Source organism: Sapajus apella, unplaced genomic scaffold (assembly GCF_009761245.1).
Source record: "Sapajus apella isolate SASKATOON/1434 unplaced genomic scaffold, GSC_monkey_1.0 scaffold58, whole genome shotgun sequence".
Taxonomy (NCBI): domain Eukaryota; kingdom Metazoa; phylum Chordata; class Mammalia; order Primates; family Cebidae; genus Sapajus; species Sapajus apella.
In genome coordinates this window covers 11875985-11895985 of record NW_022436998.1, presented here as the reverse complement: position 1 = coordinate 11895985, position 20001 = coordinate 11875985, and the positions used below count along the sequence as shown (strand labels likewise).

The 20001-nt window shown below is 34.1% G+C and overlaps 1 protein-coding gene across 10 annotated transcripts in view; it reads left to right on the top strand.

Annotated features, from left to right (window-relative positions):
* PCDH15 (protocadherin related 15) overlaps nucleotides 1-20001 on the top strand; it is an 819037-nt gene that overhangs the window by 454130 nt on the left and 344906 nt on the right. For all 10 annotated transcript variants that reach the window (XM_032245634.1, XM_032245633.1, XM_032245636.1 and 7 more), the window contains one exon: nucleotides 10592-10798. In XM_032245634.1, coding sequence (XP_032101525.1) covers nucleotides 10592-10798 — 207 coding nt within the window. The remainder of the gene's footprint in view (nucleotides 1-10591; nucleotides 10799-20001) is intronic.

The window sequence follows — 20001 nt, the reverse complement described above, 5'->3', positions numbered from 1 at the left end:
CAATCTAAAAATCATTACTTTTTAAAATTTTTGTCCTATGAGTTAAATCAAAGCAAAAATATTGCTGAAGAGCCGCACAACCATGCCTAGGAAAGAATACATAATACCAAAACACAAAAAGAATATTTGGGTTTCTTCAGAAAGAACATTCTGTCTTTTTATTTTCCACTTGTTTATCTCTAAAAATTCTAAGTACTGACCTAAATCAATTAACTATTATGCTAATTATGGAAGCTAATAGAAGGAAAGGAAATATGATGTGCTCTTATCTCATACAGTTATTCATGCAGCAGGGTTAGTCAGAACAGCAATAGAATGTAGCAGCTAGCTGACAGAAGACACACAGAGGTGACACTTTACTTGGCCTTTTTTCTTCCTCACAGGGTGACCTGTAACTTCTTGGAAGAAGAAAGGTAATTTATCCATTCTCATCATAGTACCTTGGTTTTTCCCAAGGCCTTCTTGTCTGCAAAGGTCATTGTAAGAGTACAACACCAAGTCCAAACATTGTAAAGTGTTCAGAGGAAAGGCGCTTTCTGAACTCACCAGGTCTCCCCACTCTGCAATCCCCACACACATAAACATCCTTAGCACTCCACACGTATGTACCCAAGTAATTGTTCTTCATAGGTTTCTTGGTTCCATAGAAATATAACAATGAAAAAGCATACTGAAAACCTCATAGGCTAAAACTGTGTTATTTTTTAATCTCAATAACAGTCTGGAAGGTGGAGAAACACCTCTTACCCTCACAACCTTCTAGGCTCTGAAAAATAACCCATTTAGAGATAATAGTTTTATGTTGATTTTTTTAATTTGCTTATTGCAAAATACATTATTATAGCTGTCTAGTTCATAGAAGGTACTTTAGTGGGGTTTTCTCCTGGTTGAGAGAAAACTAGGAATGGGGTCAGAGCCCAGTGTAGGATAAGATGGCTTTGCTGGTTGGGGAGACAAAAGACAGTATAAAACTTAAAAAAAGTAAAAATAAGTTGGAAGATTCACAGGACTAAATTTTACCCCTTTATCACTATCATAATTTTATATCTGGCTGACCTTGCTGTTTATACCCAAAATGATTCTTATGTTCCAAACACCAGCCGAATAGCTCAACATGTTGGCGATAAGTGAGTTTTCAGAATCTGTGGTCTTCTCAGAGTTGCAGGGTTATTTTTTTCTTTGAATCATTCAACATTCCTTTAGTCATTCCAGTGTCAATTTATATCTTACACTGTGAGCAAAAAGAAAGACTTTTATTATTGAAAGTTAAACAAGAGCTTTGAGGATTCATGTTTTCATTGCAATAAATTAAAAACAGAATGGGCGTATTCTTGAAGCAAAGATAGAATGTATTTCTTCTTTTTTTTTTGAGACGGAGTCTTGCTCTGTCACCAGTCTGGAGTGCAGTGGTGTGATCTTGGCTCATTGCATCCTCTACCGCCCAAGCTCAAGCTATTCTCCTGCCTCAGCCCCCTAGGTAGCTGGGACTACAGGCATGAGGCACCACACCTGGCTATTTTTATTGTATTTTAGTAGAGACAGGTTTTCAACATGGTGGCCAGGATGGTCTTGATCTCCTGACCTTGTGATCCACCCGCCTCAGCGTCCCAAAGTGCTGGGATTACAGGCATGATCCACCGTGCCTGGACCCAGAAAGTATTTCATTTGTTAAAAATATTCCCTAGATGTGAAATGTATCAGTACTATTTTGTTGTTATATTTTAAAGCATGTGCTTATATTCTACCTAGTGAAGTTATCTTTTCCTTTTTGTCATTAAAAAAACTCACTTACTTCCAACGAAGAATATACTCTTTTGCTGTATAACGTTACAAACAAACAAAAAACTGTAGAGCATACAACAGTTATTTGTATTTTATCACATGAAGTTTATAGGTTTCTAAATTTATAAGTTTTTGAATATGTTTAATAATGTTAGTAAATTGGCTTACAGTCAAACTTTATGCATCCTTTAATTTTTAGAGTATGAAATTTTAAATAAAGGAGTCTCCTGTAGGTTTTAAGGCAGTTAATTTTATAAGCAGGGTCAAGAATCAATGGGATATTCTTATTTTTATTAGGATGATACAAGCATAGTTGCAGTGTTTGTCATTAGTTTTAATTGCAGAAACCCTAATAACTTTTTATTAGTCGATGATATGATCATTGATTCATGGAGCACAGGTTTTTTACAGTCATCTCTCCCTAAGACATTTTACATGTACACATATGCACTCACGCACGCGCGTGCGTGCGCACACACACACACACACACACACACACAGGAAGTTAATCTGTTCCCATTTACTGTGGCTTTGGACTCATTGTGCTTGTAGAGCTTCAGTGAGCTGCAAGATCCCACAGAGAATTCCTTTACATAAATGAGTTTCCTCTATTCTGGTTCCAGCAGAATGGAGTCCAAATTAAGAGACTTTGCTGAAAGTGAAAAAGAGTGGTAATCACTTACATAAGACGTAGAGCAGAGTTGGCCTCAGGTGCTCACCCTATGCCTTTTTAGTGTAACAGCTACCTACAAGCCTGTGTGAGAGAAGCTAAAAAGCCTGATCCAACTGATCCCAAAGGACTACTGATTCTACGTATCAGGACCATAACATGTACTTGCTTTGGAAAGGCAGATGTCAGGGCTATATCCCTACAGAAGCACGATTTCCATGTGATTTTCAGGAAGCTAAATTTTGAGAGCAAGGCATATATTAAAATTACTTGAAAACTTAAGAAGAGGCGATAAAATTAAAATAATAAAACAAGTAAGCAATATAGTAAATACATGTCAGATATTTTGGTTGAGCCCCCAGGAATCTGCCTTAACAATTACCTTGGATGATTTTAAGGCAGCAGATAAGAAGCAGGGCTTTGGAAGCCACAGTGTTGGGAAAACACTAGTGGGAAAGTACAAAAGGCCAAGCCTACTTTTAGGGCCTATCTTTAATGAACACACATGGTTGAAGACGGGAGCATCTTTCATGCTCATGTATATTAATATTGGTTTTCCATGTCACTTCCTAGAACAGCCTTTATTAAATTACCACTTGGATTAGAGTGGCCGTGTTCTACTTTACTGTGATAGGAGAGGGAGGGATAGTCTATGTATACTTTTTGGGGAGCAAGTTCATAGCTTTTTTTTCATAGTAACATTTTAATTGAAATGTTGACAGGCTGCTGACATACAAAAAAGTGTATATCTTGATGAGTTTTCACAAAGTGAAGTTAATCATGTAGCTAACAAAAAGATTTATTTTTGTTAAAAAAGATTCTACAGACATACCATATGCCCCCACATCTCCTCCTAGTCACCAACCACCTTGCCCCCACCTGACCTAACCACAAACTTCCACCATAGGATTGTAACATCATAGATTTGTTTTATCTTTCTTTTTTGGAACATTTTATGATTGGATTAAATGTTGATGTTTTTAATCAGACTCTTATGAGTTTGATTAAAAGGAATTTTATGATTCCTTCTCCTTTTCTTTACTGTGACCAACTCAGGAAGTATATGTTCCACAAACATATACTTGCCGGCTGTGAAGAAACTCAATAGCAATGAATTGTCTGCTAAAGGAAAATTTGAGACTTTTATTAACAATTTGATTTCAAAATAAAAATACAAGTAATTCACGTTTGAATCCCAAGACAAACATGTCCAAATGTCAGGCTATTTGAAGGTTGTACACTAATAATATTATTGCCAAAAAATAAATTGGTTGAAAGATTAAACATTTTAACTGTCTAAAGTGATTTTTAAAATGTTAATCAAATGCAGTTTCTATCAATAAAGAGAGGATGTATAATTTAGTTCTCCAGCAAAATTAACCAAAGCGAGCAAACTTCTTTGTCTACTTGAAAGTTGAATTTAAAATTGAAAGTAAAGGAATAAAGTGATCTGCATGAATCCTTGGTAGTTTGGTTGACATCCAGTTGTTCAGAGTCATCTTCATATAAAGGTAAATATGCAGCTTGTACCTTGCTGGGTGAAGAAACTTGGAAACATTATACCCTGTATATTGAAGGCTTTACTGCACAGCTGTTTAGCAAGGGGTGTGGTATCTAGGAAGGGAACAGAGGAAGAAGAAAATGTTGAATTACATAGCAGCTTTATATCCTATGTTTAGACTAGCAACAGGAATATACTTTTACTCAGAACGCTTTAATTATCTGCTTTCAGTATGCATTTGTCTTTCTCTGACTAGACACCAAAAATGTTCTTCATGTCAAATTACCTTCTCTCTGCTTTTTTTCCTCAATCGGAGGCTCCTTCATATTAAAATAATGAAGTAAAAAACAGTGGGTTACACCCAAGACTCTATTAATATTGTATATACACATACATACATGCACACATACACCAGCATACATAAATACTAATTAATTATGGCTAATGGAATGTCAAGAGGATTTGACCATGATGTATGAAGAGTAGCTAAGACTGAGTTTATTATTTGTAGAATATTCCCACTGACATGCAAGCAATCCTTTGTAATGCTAGACTCGCATAACAGTTGTACTGGCATTGAAACTATACAGTTGATAATTGTATAATAATATGCCGTTTCAGTTGCTAGACTCTGAATCTGCTGGCATGACAACATTGGGTGCACTATATTATCTGGAGTCTTGACTCCAGATAATAAGGACTATCCATTAATAAAAACTCTCCTCTTTACTAACCGACAGGGCTAAAAAGAAAGATTCCTTACAAATTTGAGTTTGAGTAGTCACACCCAGCATGATGTCAGTCAAAATACATGCTGCTGACTTTATAACCACCATAGACAGTTTGAGAACAATGGAGATTCCTTGCCTCTAACACCAACATATGGACTTGAATCTTTGTGGGTAGGTTGCAGGGAATCTGCTTTTTCTTAGGCCTTCCATTCCATTCTTACACACGTCAGAATTTGAGAATGATTGCCTTGTGTGGTTGCCATGATTTTTAACATTTATCTGTCTCTTACCTCTGGTGAAAAGAGAGTGTCATTTATTCTCCATACCCACTCCCTCTATCCATCCTTTATTCCCTCTTTTTCTTCCTCACTCTTTTTTTCTCTCTTCCTAAGATATCCAATTATTTGCGAAAATTGGCCAAGCAGGTTCTAAGAACTAGGGATTAAAAGCTATAATTCAGTAAGAAATGCAAGTAAATTAAACTAACAGAGTAAATTAAAGTGTGCTAAGTGGACTGTAAGAGTATACATAGTCAAAATAATGCTAAAGTCCTCAATTTGCCTCATTCTGACAAGAAAATGTATCTAAGACGTGTTAAGAGCAAAGTCACAGCAAACTTCATGCTTTAAGCCACTGTTCATTTAAAAATTCATATAAATAGGACTTTTGAATAAGTATTACGTGTAAATGCATAAACATTCTGGAAGATTATCAATTATTCTGTTCACAGCACCATCCCTATAGAGATTGAGCCACAATTGGTGAGTGAGGGAGCTGGGTGAGGCCCATTCATCAGATTGGCAGGAATATGCATCAGTATCAATTACACATAGGTAAACTTGCATATATTAAAAACCTTTAAAATGCATGAAAAGAGACATTTTATAAACTAAGGGGTTCATATTGTCCTTTCACATTAATTACTTTCTACTTTATATGCCATTCACACACACTGAAAAAAATCCATGAATATCAATCTGTCGAATGGGAATTAGAATCATGTTGCATTCACTTAATTAAAAAAAATTAATGTGAAGCCTATTAAAATTAAAAATACAGAAAATTAACAATAAATATATTTTTGAGCTTCTTCCATATATCCAGGATTATCTTAAATTTTAGCAGTGAATCAAACAGATATCTTTACCATGTCTATACTCATGGAATTTAAAAATTTAATGAAAAATGAGGTTTGGACTAATTACAAGTAAGGGTTAGGTTTACAATAGCATAGAACGATGGAATTTACTACACATACAATATGATAATTCTATTTTTACATGTTATAAATATAGAAAAATATAAATTTATAACATACAAATTAAAATGTGATAGTATCATAAATTTTAAAATTGCAATATTTATTTTTAATGTTTAAATAGGATAAGACCATAATTCACTACATTGATTTAAGACTATTTTTTCATGTCAAGTTTACTGACAGAATATTTCTTGGCATATATAGTCTAATAATGTATTGTGAAATGAGAAGACGGATCTGCAAATTATCAATTTTCTAAAAACTGGTTTTCGCTTTTTCCACCTCTGTCACCTGAAGCAAGAGGTGACTCCAGGTTTCTTGTTTTGAGTACCTGGGAGTATGTAGCTGCCATTAAAGTGAAAAAGACTGTGGGTGGAGGAGGCTTGCAGAGGGAATCAGAACTTCACTGTTGCAGGTATTTATATCTGAAATGTCTGTTAGATACTTAAGCAGTATAATGAAGCACACAGTTGGATATGGATTGTGGAAATCAGAGGAAAAGCCCAGATTGGAGATTAAAATTTGGAGTCATAATAATACTGACATTTTTAACACTATGAGATTAGACCAGATTGAGCAAGGGAATGAGTATAAAGAAAAGATGAATAAGATCTCACTTCTGGGCTACTCCACATTTGAAAAGTCAAGGAGAAAAGGAGAAACTAGCAAAAGAGAATGAGAAAAAATGTAAGATAGGAAAAGAACGGAGGAGGTGTTGTTGTGAAAGAATAGTGAATGATGTTTAAGTGCTGAAGATAGGTCAAGTAAGATAAGGACTGAAAATAAATACTGCTTTTAGCAGTACAAAAGTCACTGGTGATTTTGACAAAGTGGCTGGCTTTGAGTGGCAGAGGCAAAAGTATGATTGAAGTGGGTTTAAGAAAACTTGTGAGAGAGAGTACAGAGGAAGGTGATCACTTGAGATTTAAGGAGTGGGCTCTGTAGATGCCCAATAAATAATTCCTGGAAAGCGTGATTTATTTATTCCTTCCTAAAATGTATTTAAGTGCTAAATAATTTGATGAGCTTTACCATTGTCTTTTTTAAAATTGTTGAATCTACTTGAAAGGTTTCATATCAGAGATGATGAAATTGTTAAATTGTCACCAGTTAGCAAGAACAAAGTTCTTCTGTAGTCTCAGTCTTCTGGTACAAGGTGCTCAGAAATTATCAGTATTTCCTTGTTTTAATATTGAAAATGGTATGGTTTTTCTTTTTCTATGTTTTGCCTTCCAAGGCAACAAAATAGTGTGTTTTACAGACTTCATTTTTTTTTTTCTTTTGGCTTTAGTTTTACTTTGGTCTCACTACTGAAAATGAGACCCATGCCCAGATTCTTTTCAAACAAAACCCAGTATTTAAATATAATATTTAACTCATAACCATAGACTTTGTGGATATATATAAGGTTATCTTATGAAAGTAAATGATTTTTATATTACTACCTTGTTTCAATTGACCTGTTTTAAAAATATTTCTCTTCCCATTCACCAGTGATTTCAGGAGAACAGAATAATACAGATTTTTGAGAACACTTACTTATGTTACATGGAAGAAATATAATTGGATTAGAGTTTTGATGCATGGGCCCACTAAAGAGCTAAGTATAAGAGTATTATTATTATTTAAATTCCACATTTTAACTCTTCAAAGAAGTATTTATCTCAGTATTTTTTCTACTACTAATTTGTCCCATCAGTCTTACCTTTTTGATATTCATTTGCATTCTATAAATTTGAGAAACTTATAAATTTGAGAAATTTAAGTCTAGCCACTTAAATATCAGTAGACCTGAGTCTGGACCCATGCTGTGTATGTTACTTAAAATCTATGTGGCCTTGAACATAGACCTAATCTTTTTTTTTTTTTTTTTTTACCATCATTTCAAAAATACAGATTTTCAAATCTGGACACATAAATAGCATAAAGAAAGTGGGGAGACAGACATCTGGTTAGCAAATTGAAACACCTCAAATACAACAAAATATATAGTAACAACCCAAAAATATTAATTATTATTAACACTAAACTGATATTAAACATAGGCAGAGCCTTTATATGTTGTTTTTATAGATATGAGGAAGTTAAGGATTAGATTATTTTCATAGATGTAATTTGAATTTTATTTCTCTTTTCATTGAATCACTTTGTTTTCATCATGCAAATAATACATGTTTTTACTGGCTTCACAGCTGGCAGTAGAAACTAACGACATATGATCTGAATGTAAAATGTAAGCTTATTTCATTATTATATAATTTTGCTTTTTCTGTTCTCCCCACCATCTATATATTGTACATTTGTGTGCGTTCATTGAGGAAAGAGGACAGTTATAGTATTTGTGACTTTTCATAGCATTATGATGTCTTGGATATGACATGCTAGTTATTAGAATAATTAGTTAGAAAAGAAAGAGAGATAAAGAGATAAAAAATCTGTTCAGAATGCCTTGCATGTATGAACTGCTCTAAGCCTGTGAGAGTGAAACAGAGGATTCCTGCTTAAATCATTTCAAGGTCACTAGGTTGGAAGCCCATATGGACCAATTAGTTTTACACCATGAAAAAACAATGTTTTCCAGCCATAGACTGTACCTCTTGCCCTGGTCAGCTGTCTCCAGAAAGCCTGATGTATGTCACAGAGGGAACTCTTAAAAGAATATCCATGGCTCAGCACAAATTAATCACAACTGCTGGTTACAGAAATACTTCATACTGATGGGATTAGCAGCATACCTGGTTATGTGCAAAGGATACGTAATTCCAGACAGGGCCAAACATTATTCCAGAACTGTCCTTCATAATTCAGAGGAGGATCTCAGAGTGTTTTGTGCCATGGACTACATTGATACTCCATTGCCAAATGAAAAGTTAAATGCGTAAGATAAACTGTTTAATATTACTAAGAAAATCTGGTATATTATTTAAATAGAGATATCAATATATTAAATATCAAATATAAGTAGCTTTTCAAACCAATGTATTACATGACATTACTTCCCGATGGGTTTATTAATTGTCATAATTTCTCATTAATAGGCATAAATAATGTTTCAACAAATATTCAATATAAATAATATGAAAGAAAATATATTGTAATATTTTTTGGTGAAAAGTCATCCCAAACAATATCACTGTAGTCTGTTACCTACCTTTTTAACAGATGAAAATGTTAAATTACAGTTAGAAGAAAGTGAAAAGAAATTATCTTCTGGAGGCTGAATTTCTTTCCTCATGTTTTAACAGAGGTCTCTAGCTGAACTATTTATAAAGTACTGTCACCATCTCATCTAGAAAAGCACACCAAAGTTTAATATCAAATATTTTATTCTCATTTTAATTTATTTCAAAATACAACTGTTCTCACAATGGGGAAAACGTATCAACAAAAGTTAAAGACAAAATTTGAAATCATTTAATAAATGTATATGTAATTAAATTATATCCATGTTTTCTCATAAAATTGGAGGAGATATTCTAGATGTCAATTGTGATGAAATCTTTCTTTAAATTAAACCTTCTGATACACATGTAATAAAATACATATTTTTAAGAAAACAGAAAGTCTATTTTTTCTATTCACAGCATGACCATGTAAAGATTTCCTAAGAAAATGTATTGGAAATAGAATTTATTCAGTTTCTTAAATTTAAGGGAGAAAAAAAATCTATACATAAGAATATTAATTTTACTTGAAAAACATTTTTGTTTAAATAATATTGAAATTCCACAGCTTCTACAATATTACAGTGAAATGTATTATTTCTGTTATTTTTAGTAAGCTTTTGGGGACTTTCACTGGCAATAAATATAACTATTAATTTTATATAGAATTATGATTTATTTGGGAATTGTCTACATTTCTTTTGACTGCAGTAACAAAACATCATAAGCTCGATGTATTATAAACAAGGAACATTTATTTCTCACAGTCCTGGAAGCTGGAAATGCCAAGACTCGGACAATTGTAAATTTGGTGTCTGGTGAGAGCCCACTTCCTCATAGAGGGCTCTGCTTTCTTGCTGTGTTCTCACATGGTGGGAGGTAGAGCAAAGGAGCTCTCTAGAGCCTTTTCGGTAAGGGCATTAACCCCACTAATGAAGGTTCTGCCCTCCCGCCTTATCAATTTCCAAATGCCACATCTCTTAATACCATCACCTTTGGGGTTAAAATTTCAACATGAATTTTGGGGGTACAAAAACATTTAGGTAATAGCAGAGATTTAATCATTAGTGTAAAATGAAAAGACATAGAAGAGACAAAGATTACATGTGTAGTTCTTTTTTTGGGTTACTATTTTTTCTGTCTTTTGTTTAAATATTTACCAGTGGTACACTCACCTCCATTTTTAATTTTCTGACTAAATGTATTTAAACACAATTACCTGTCCTGTATTCAGTAAAAATTACAATAATTTATTGCAGTGCATTTTTTAAAATATACACTGGGTTTTAAAACAGGAGATTGAAGCAATTAAGCCTCTCTGGATTTTCATTTCCTCATTTATGTTTTCAAATGGCCTTTTAAAGAATTTCTTCTTTATATAATGCTATTTGTTAAAAAGAGAACCCTATATATTGAATGAAAAGTGAAACTCCGAAAAGACAGCATGACATATAGTTTTTAATTTAATTTTTTTAATTTTAGGCTGAACAAGACAATGGTCATCCTCTTCCTGCCTTTGCCAGCCTACACATTGAAATACTGGATGAAAACAATCAAAGCCCATATTTTACAATGCCCAGTTATCAAGGCTATATTCTGGAATCTGCCCCAGTGGGAGCAACCATTTCGGACAGTCTCAATTTGACCTCTCCTTTAAGAATAGTAGCTCTGGACAAGGACATAGAAGATGTAAGTTAAATATATATTTTGCTCTTGTTTGTGTAACGAATCTCATATTATGTTTCCATTAATAGGAAATATGACAAAGAGATGGCTACATAAGTTAGAGAAGAGAGAATAAAAAAGTCACTATAAGTGAGTTTTAGCGTTATAATTTAACTCCAAAACAAAGGTATTTTGTAAAAGTGTGTTTGAATTCAATAACTATTCCTTTTCAGTTTGCAGACTTTCAGTATATGTAAGAAAATGAATGCTTGATGTTTATTAAAGGAGGGCTACAATATTTTTATTAACATGTTCAGAACTATTCTATGTAATTGTTGATAAAGCAAAAACAATGGTGTTACTGCATGAGTAAAAGATCATGAAGACATCCCTAGATTTTTATCCTGGGAGACTTCCCTTCAAGTCTGAGGGCATCGCTATTAAATAAAAGATATTTGAGGCAGCCGACCCATTCATATTTCTGCCAATGACTGTGTGGGTGCTAACACTTCACTCCACATGTCATTGTCCTTTGTGTTTCTGGTACTCACACTACCTACATGAGTGAGAAGTGGTCCAGGCTGAGCAAGTCAGAACGCTTTACCTCCTTAGCCAGAGTGAATGTTGTAAAGGGACAGAAAATCTATACCAGGCTAGCCAGAATCCTCTCAGGAATTTACAATGGAGAACAAAAGTGCTGAAAGACTTTGGCATCATGTATAAGAGAAGTGGAAATCAATCTGAAGCCTTTGTAGACACGTTTGCTGACATCATGAGAAGGCCAATTATCAGTGGGAGAGAATGAAGCCTGAGAGATACACACAGAAAAGAGAGTCCCATTGAGTCCTGTCTTCTAAGTTAGAAGTTCCCCAGAGGTATTGTAATTCCCAAAGATTTTCCTTTGATTTTGTGAACTACTGCAGTATCCTCACTGCATAAATATGTATACAAATATTTTGTGTATGTATTTAAATAGATATACATATACACCTCTCTCTCTCTCTCTCTCTCTCTCTCTCTATATATATATATATATATATATACACACACATATATACACACACATATATATACACACACAGATATATAATATATAAAACAGCAAATAAGAAATTTAACTATGTTTGGATTGTAAACATAACTGTATGTAAAACATAGTTGGATTTCTTACTTGCAGTTATATGTCCTGACTCAGCCATTTCTTCCTTAACAGTGCTTGCTCTTATATAGAACTTTTTGTGAAGACAGAGATACTGTGTAACTGTACTGTCCAGTATGGTACAGTACCTTGTATCGTGGCTATATAGTCAGTACTTAAAATTTTACCAGACTAAAAATATAACTTTTAAATTTTGCTCAGTATAATGAAATTGAATATAAATAGTCACATGTCACTCAGAAGGCAGCACAGCCCTAGAATGTCCCCTAATAATCTCATTACACATAGCTTCAGAATCACTTTTAGAAATTAAGAAGATACTTTCAGGTTATTTTTCTTTCTATATAAATTATGTGACACTCAGCTGAGACTATAACAATTCTTGTGGGCACTTCGCCTTTTCCCATCAGCTGTTTTATTTTATTCTTTTATTTCTCTTTGCTTTGTTTTCTCCTTCCATTCCAGCTTTTTGTTTTCATCTTTCCTGGTCTCTCACATTGCATTTAGCGTCTTCTTAAACCACAAGTTTTAACAATATCTGACTGTCATTGAGTTCTCAGTACCTGTCAAACATAATAGTAAATACTTTTTGATTCCATTAATTCCCTTAAATTTCACAGCAAACATAATAGATACAATTATCCATAGTTCAGAAAGGAGCATTAAAGCTATTTTAAATGCCTAACCATGATCACAGGGTCAGTACATAGTAGAGATGGACCTTAAGCCAAGGTTTATAGAAAACAAAGTTCTCAATTTTAAGCACTCTGTATTGTATTTACTTTGATCGTAGTCTGACTCTAATGATAGCTGAAGAATTCTCTAGGTTCTCTTCCTAGAAAAGTGAACATATTAAGGTATACCCAGTTCCATATGCCAGCCAAGAGAATGTGGGGATCCTCTGAAGTATAGCGGCTTTCATGAGTCACAGGAAAAAAGTCTTTATTTTTTGAATCTACCGTAGAAAACGCCCAGAGTCATCTTAATAAGTTTAATCCAGGCTGAGCAAATGTATTTTGTAGATCTACTGATGTCCCACACATTTTAGTGTAGATTTTGTTTTTTAATTCAATATGTATTCATATTTTAAGTAGTGAGTGATCAATTTGAAAGTGTATGATAGCTTAGGTCATATCTTAATATATGTAGCGGTTAGAAAAATCCAAATCTTAAAGTGATGTAGTTTTAAGTTTACACAATAACAAAATGTATATATTTATACTTTCTCAGTGTATTCAGATTTTAATGGTTACACATTAAGCCCCATGCTTGGCTCCGTGCTCCCATACTTGTCACGATTGCCTTTAAAATTGTAAATTCCATTAACTTTGTAAAACACAGTAGTACTCACAGGTCATTGATGAAATAAAGTGGAGAAAGCTCAAGGGTCTAAAACTTTGGGAAACAGTACTTATAATTCAACTCTTGGAGAGTTACAGTGCCAGTTAGTCTATGAAATGCTCTGAGGTGTTTTTAAGGTATGTGTTCTTGGGGGTTTTTGGATTTAGACAGAGCTTGGCTTGACTCTGGGTTCTATCACGTAACAGCTGTATAACATGGCAAGTTTCATATTCATGAGGTGTCCCCTCTTGTCCAGTCATCTGCAAGGTGGCAGTCGTTGCTGACTTGGCACGTGTCTTTAGTTGGCACTGGTAGGAAAGGTGTGGAGAGGAAATTTCCCTGCAATGATGCCATGTACATGGAGAGTGGCATGCTTCATAACTTTTGCAGAAGTGTCATGTAATTAATCAGCATAGCTAATCATTTGTTTATTACTTAGACTGGCTCTCTTTCTAAAATAATCTATGGTGAGTGACTGTCAGTAGGTGTCCAGAAAGTGAACAAGTATGCCTAGTCCCCTAGTGATAAAAGTTTAAAATATATGTAGTTTCTATACATAAAATAAAAATAAACTCATAGAATATTAGAAATACTTTAAACTTCCTATACTGTATGAAATCCTCTTCTAAAACCCATTTGCCAGAAATTGATAGGTGTTTCATTGTGCTGTGCAACCTAGAAATCTAGAAGTCTTGCTTGATTTTTGTTTTCTTTATTCGCCCAACTAAGAAATTCTCCAGATCTTCCTATTTTGTCCCCTAATTGTTTATGTAATCTTTTTTCTTCTTTCTGTCCTTATAAACACCACTCTATTAGTCTGTTATTAGAATTACTTCCTGATCTTTTTGTTTTCTTGATTTCTTACTCAAATCCGTCTTCTGCAGGGCCATTAGAGTGATTTATTCAAAAACTCAAATCTAACATCTACCTGTATTCTTCCTTCCTTTCTTCCTTTTTCTTTTTTCCTCTTTCATTTCTTTTCCCTCCTTCCCTCCCTCTTTGTCTCCTTTGTCTCTCCCCCTCCCCCCTCCTTTCCCTCCCTCCCTTTCTTCCCTCCTTCTTTCCTCCCTCCCTCCCTCCCTCCCTTCGTTTCTTCCTTCCTTCCTTCCTTTGCCTTTCTTTTCTTTCTTTTGACACAGTCTCTCTCTGTCACCCAGGCTGAGTGTAGTGGCACAATCCAGGCTCACTGCAACCTCTGTCTTCCTGGGTCAGGCGATTCCCCTACCTCAGCCTCCCAAGTAGCTGGGATTACAGGCTTGTGCCAACCACACCCAACTGATTTTTTTGTAGAGACAGGTTTCACCATGTTGGCCACATTGCTCTGAAACTCCTGACCTCAAGTGTTCCACCCACCTCGCTGGGATTTACAGGCATAAGCCACCATGCCTGGCCCACATTTCTATCTGATATACTTTGGGGACACCTAAAACTTTAAGCTCATGCAGTTTTGTATATCTTGATACCTGAACATTTTTGCAGCCTGAATTTTAGAAACTTCCTAATTTACCTATAACATTTGGCAACTGCTTGTAGTTTCTTCCAGGTGCCAGGCTATGTCTTGTCTAATTATGTTTGCTCGTTACATGTTCTAGGCTTTGAAATCTTTCAACTTCTGTTGCACAGGCTGTCTTGGGTAGCTTATGCTCAGTGTTTAGAGCTCAGCTCAGGCATTCCTGTATTCAAGAATCTTTCCACGGTATTCATTATCCAGTTTTAGTTGCATGCCTCCTCTCAATGCATTTCTCTAATGTATTTCTAACTTGAAAATATTGTCTTTCTTCCTCATTGAGTTTACATCTGTTCAGAATAGGTCTTATCTTACCAACTTATGCATCCCAAAGAACTAACACAGTTTCCAGCAGTTCATATGCTTTAGTAATTCTTCATTGAACTCATAAATCCAGTTATTATTGGATGAATGAGGGTATCTAACATATGCTTCAAGAATCCTAATGAGGTTGCATTAAGTATTTCACAAGATGGCCCATCCCACATTTGAACAACTCTAATTCTTAGAAAGCTGTTCCTCATAATAAATTGAAACCAGTTTTCTTGTAACTCATCCATTATTCCTCAACTCTTCCATTTGCCAGCACAAAAAATAAACCTATGAAATACTCATTAATATATTAGAGATGGATTTATGTCCTTCTGAATCATCTGTTTTTACGTACCAAGCACCATTTACTTTTATATAGTAAATTAGTTCATTTCTGGGATAGTCAAATGATCTGTATTACCAAAGGAAAACTTTAAGGTCTTTTTAGTTTATGGACACAAATTTTTCTACATGGTGAAATCGTGCCACTCTGGGCTGGGTGTGCTGGCTCATACTCTTGTAATTCTAGCACTTTGGGAGGCCAGAAGATTGCCAGGAGTTCCAGACAAGCCTGGGCTACAGAGGGAGAGGCCATCTCTACAAAAATAATATATTTTTTAAAAAAGCTTAGCCTGGCATGGTGGTGCATGCTTGCAATCTCACTAATTGGGAGGCTGAGGCAGAAGTTTCGTTTGAACCCATTAGTTTGAGGCTGCAGTGATCCATGATTGCACCACTGCACTCAGACTAGATGACAAATTGGGACCCTAACTCAACAAAATAAAACATAATCCTGTTGCTTTGGAGTGTCAGAATTAGTGACAATAATCATTGTAAGGATAAACTTTTTGAGAGAGAGAGGGAGACTTGCCACTTCATACAATATCGGCATGGTATTAGAGAATAAGCCTCGAGCAGAAAAGGGGAAGTTGTCATTGCAGGGGTGGCGCTCATGAGTTTCTTCAAGTATAGCTATTCCAGATGGCAAATGCCAAGAAGGGGACAAGTTTGGATTAATTTTCTGAAAATTTAAGTTGTGTTTCTCCCTTTAATTTAGTGGAAAGTGAAACCATGTTTTGAGAAATAGTAGCCAGGGTCTGGGCGCAGTGGCTCAAGCCTGTAATCCCAGCACTTTAGAGGCGGAGGCAGGTGGATCATGAGGTCAGGAGTTCAAGACCAGCCTAGTCTGGATGGTGAAACCCCATCTCTACTGAAAATACAAAAATTAGCCGGGCATGGCAGTGTGTGCCTGTAATCCCAGCTACTCGAGAGGCTGAGGCAGAGAATTGCTTGAACCAGGGAGGCAGAGGTTGCAATGAGCCGAGATCATATCAGTGCACTCCAGCCTAGGTAACAGAGTGAGACTCCGTTTCAAGAAGAAAACTAAAGATAAATATATATATATATATATATATGTATATATATATATATATATAGTAACCAAGAATGTGAGTTGTGGTATTATTCACAGTGTACATTTTGAATAATAAAGAATGCCAAGGGCCACAGTAAAACTAAAAAAGAAGAAAGCAAAAATATTTACACCAGTGTTACTTTTTTATAGCTATATAGATGTAGACATACACACACACACATACACACACACACACACACGCACGTATAAACAAATGAATCATATCGGTTTATACAGTATGCTTTTTAGAGTGCTTGTACCACATCATAATTTAAAAATAACCAACAATAGAGTAGGTAAGGCACAAGGTTTTTAAGACATATGTCTGAGACCACCAGGGTTTCAGTGTCAGAATGCTAAAAATTGATAATTGATTTCTGATTATAAAAAAAACAAGGGATAATAATCAATAAAGATTACCCATTTGGCTTATAGAAAGATACTTATTAATTTATAATTTTATGTAAATTTGTTCCCCTGTATAAAGTTATTAATTTTAATATATAGAGATATCTTTGATATTTAATTCAATATACTCATAAAGCTGTTAAGCATTTATATGCTTCCTAAATATTGTTATCCCATTATATGTGGGTCACAATACTAAGGAAAATTGTATAATGTGAAAGAAGTCATTAGTATGCTGGAAGTGGTTTGCTTTTTCTCCATATGTGCAGTTGTGATAATTTGCAATATTTATTTCATGTTTAATTTGCATATAGGTTCCACCCGATGGAGTTCCTGTAGGTACTAGGTGTTAAGCTTGTGATTGTTCTTTTGTTAATTGCTGTGGTTAATTTCCTTGCTCTTTTTCATTTTCACTAAAACATGTAGGCATTACTTCATAATCACTTATAAGGATATTTATAACTACTTTATATAAATTTAAAGATACTTCAGGATATTTACAACTACTTTATATAAATTTAAATATATTTCATTAGTTTAGAATTTAAATATATTTTAAAGTTAAAAAAGGTAAAAATATTTACATAATCTATTGGTTATAGTACTATAAAATTTTATCAAACTCAAATTTGTCAGTTGAGACAAAGACTGCTTAATTATTAATGATTTCTGAGTCTACGACAAACTCTGATAAGTTATCATAGCATTCTTTCTAAAACATTGTAAGTTTTTTGAACCACATATTTCAGGCAACTACTGCCAACTAATTAAAACTGGCTGAGGAGATAAAATTTTTTGTCATTTTTTGTTATGCATTGTCATTTATATGTATACTCATACATATGCATACATATATGTGCACATATGTATATATGTCTGTGTTGTGTGTGCCTACATACGTGCATGCATATAGTCTTGTGTGTTTGTGATATCATATTTTTATTCCCACTAGAAAATTGGTTTTTAAACAGTAAGACTCTTATATTTGAACGTAGTTTTTAATATGATAGAATCCTTGTTTATTTTACATTCATATGTTTGTTTACCTGTGTGTTTGCATATGCATTTACTTTCACATTTATTTTCTGCTTTGATGTGTGCATGTCAGAGCTTATTTTATCCTCTCCAAAAATAATATGCAGATAAGTGAATAAATATATCATACTTTTGCTGTATACTGAATGGATATTTTAGGGTAAAGTAAATATTACCTAATGTCAGGGGAAAATTAACATTTTTTAGTCAACTCTCTGTGTACCTATTGATTTAACACTTAAATTCATTTTAAGTAAACTTATAAACATGACAGCTACCTCAAATCTACTACCCCTAGTGGAATATTAAGCCTGAATATTATTTGTCCATACACACCCTAGTCTTTGAAACTTATAAGCTATTAACTCTAACATGATTAAAAGTGTTACAAATGTACAAGTGTTGACTCAACTTACTCTTTAGGAATTGCAAAATTCAAATATAGTTGTGAAATTCAAACTGTGTATCAGTATGTAGCTTGATAAGAAGGAATTTAAGTTTATAAATAGGTTTAGAGAAGGATATTCGACTTCAAGTGCACATTGTTCCTTACCAAAAATTTGATACACCTTTCTTGTGTGGAGTAGCAAAACCTATAACTCTAAATAATATGAATCAAAACAATAGATTAGTTGGTACTGATATGTATCTATTAACATTTTATGTTGATATAACATAAAATTTTTAGAAAACTCATAGAATTATATGCTGTAATATTTTGAATATAAATATATACACAGCATTTGAACCTTGCACTATTTTTAAAAACAAAGCTCAAATATTAAGCAGTAAGTGTTAATTTGTTGAACATTTCCAAATCTGGCTTCCTAAATTTTTGTACTTAAATTAACACAAGGATATTTATCAATAGCATTTATATATGATTATTATTTTAAATATATACATAAATATGAATGTTATGTTTTGATCAGAGATTAACTATAAATGACATATTAGAATGAGCTATAATATGCCATGTATAGTGCTAGTTTTTTGTAATACATTATCTTCTTCACAAAAACAAATACACTGTAGTTCTGAGAAGTGTTATCTTTCTCTAGCTACGTAGTTATTATTAAAACACTCTGCCAGGCGTGGTGGCTTACACTGTAATCCCAGCACTTTGGAAGGCCAAGGTGGGCAGATCACAAGGTCAAGAGATTGAGACCATCCTGGGCAACAAGGTGAAACCCCATCTCTACTAAAAATACAAAAATTAGCTGGGTGTGGTGGTGCATGCCTGTAATGCTAGCTACTGGGGAGGCTGAGGCAGGAGAATCTCTTTAACCCAGGTTGCGGAGGTTGCAGTGAGCCGAGATTGTGCCAGTGTATTCCAGCCTGGGAATAGAGGGAGACTCTGTCTCAAAAATAAAACAAAACAAAAGCACCCAAGAAGCTGAGACAGTTAAATTAGCAAAATTTATTATTATTAATTTATAATTATTAATTTGTTAATTTATAAATTAACAAAGGATCTTTAATGTTTCTGGTTATCCAATATGAGGAACTTTGTTTACGGAGTATGGCTGTGTGCATTATCTTCAAATGAAAAGCATTTGACAAAAACCTTGAGGCTTTCTTGAAAGTGGTAAAAAGTAAACACTACTTGTGACACAACATATTATACTACAGTCACCCTTGGACACACTAGTCCACAACTCAGTACTGCAGTATTGTACTGTCAAAATGACACACACACACAAATCCTTAAAAAGGGGTGGTGAAGATATGAGTGAATATACATAACAAATTTATTAACAGAGGTTACATTTGAAGGGAAGAAAATAAATTGAAGAGAATTAAGGTATAAAGGAAACAGAATGATGGAACAAATGGAAGTAGAGAATGATTTGAACAAAAGGAACAAAGTAAATATTTGGTAAGCAAGTTAAATAGCAAAACTTCCTCAGCTTGCATTTGGGGCTTGAGTGTCTGAATAAATAAGACATGCCAGATGGTACCATTGTTGGGACATTTAGAGAAGCCTATATGTACTTAAAAGCCCAGTGATTAGGTAAATCCGGGATAAACACAAAACTAATGGCAGACAT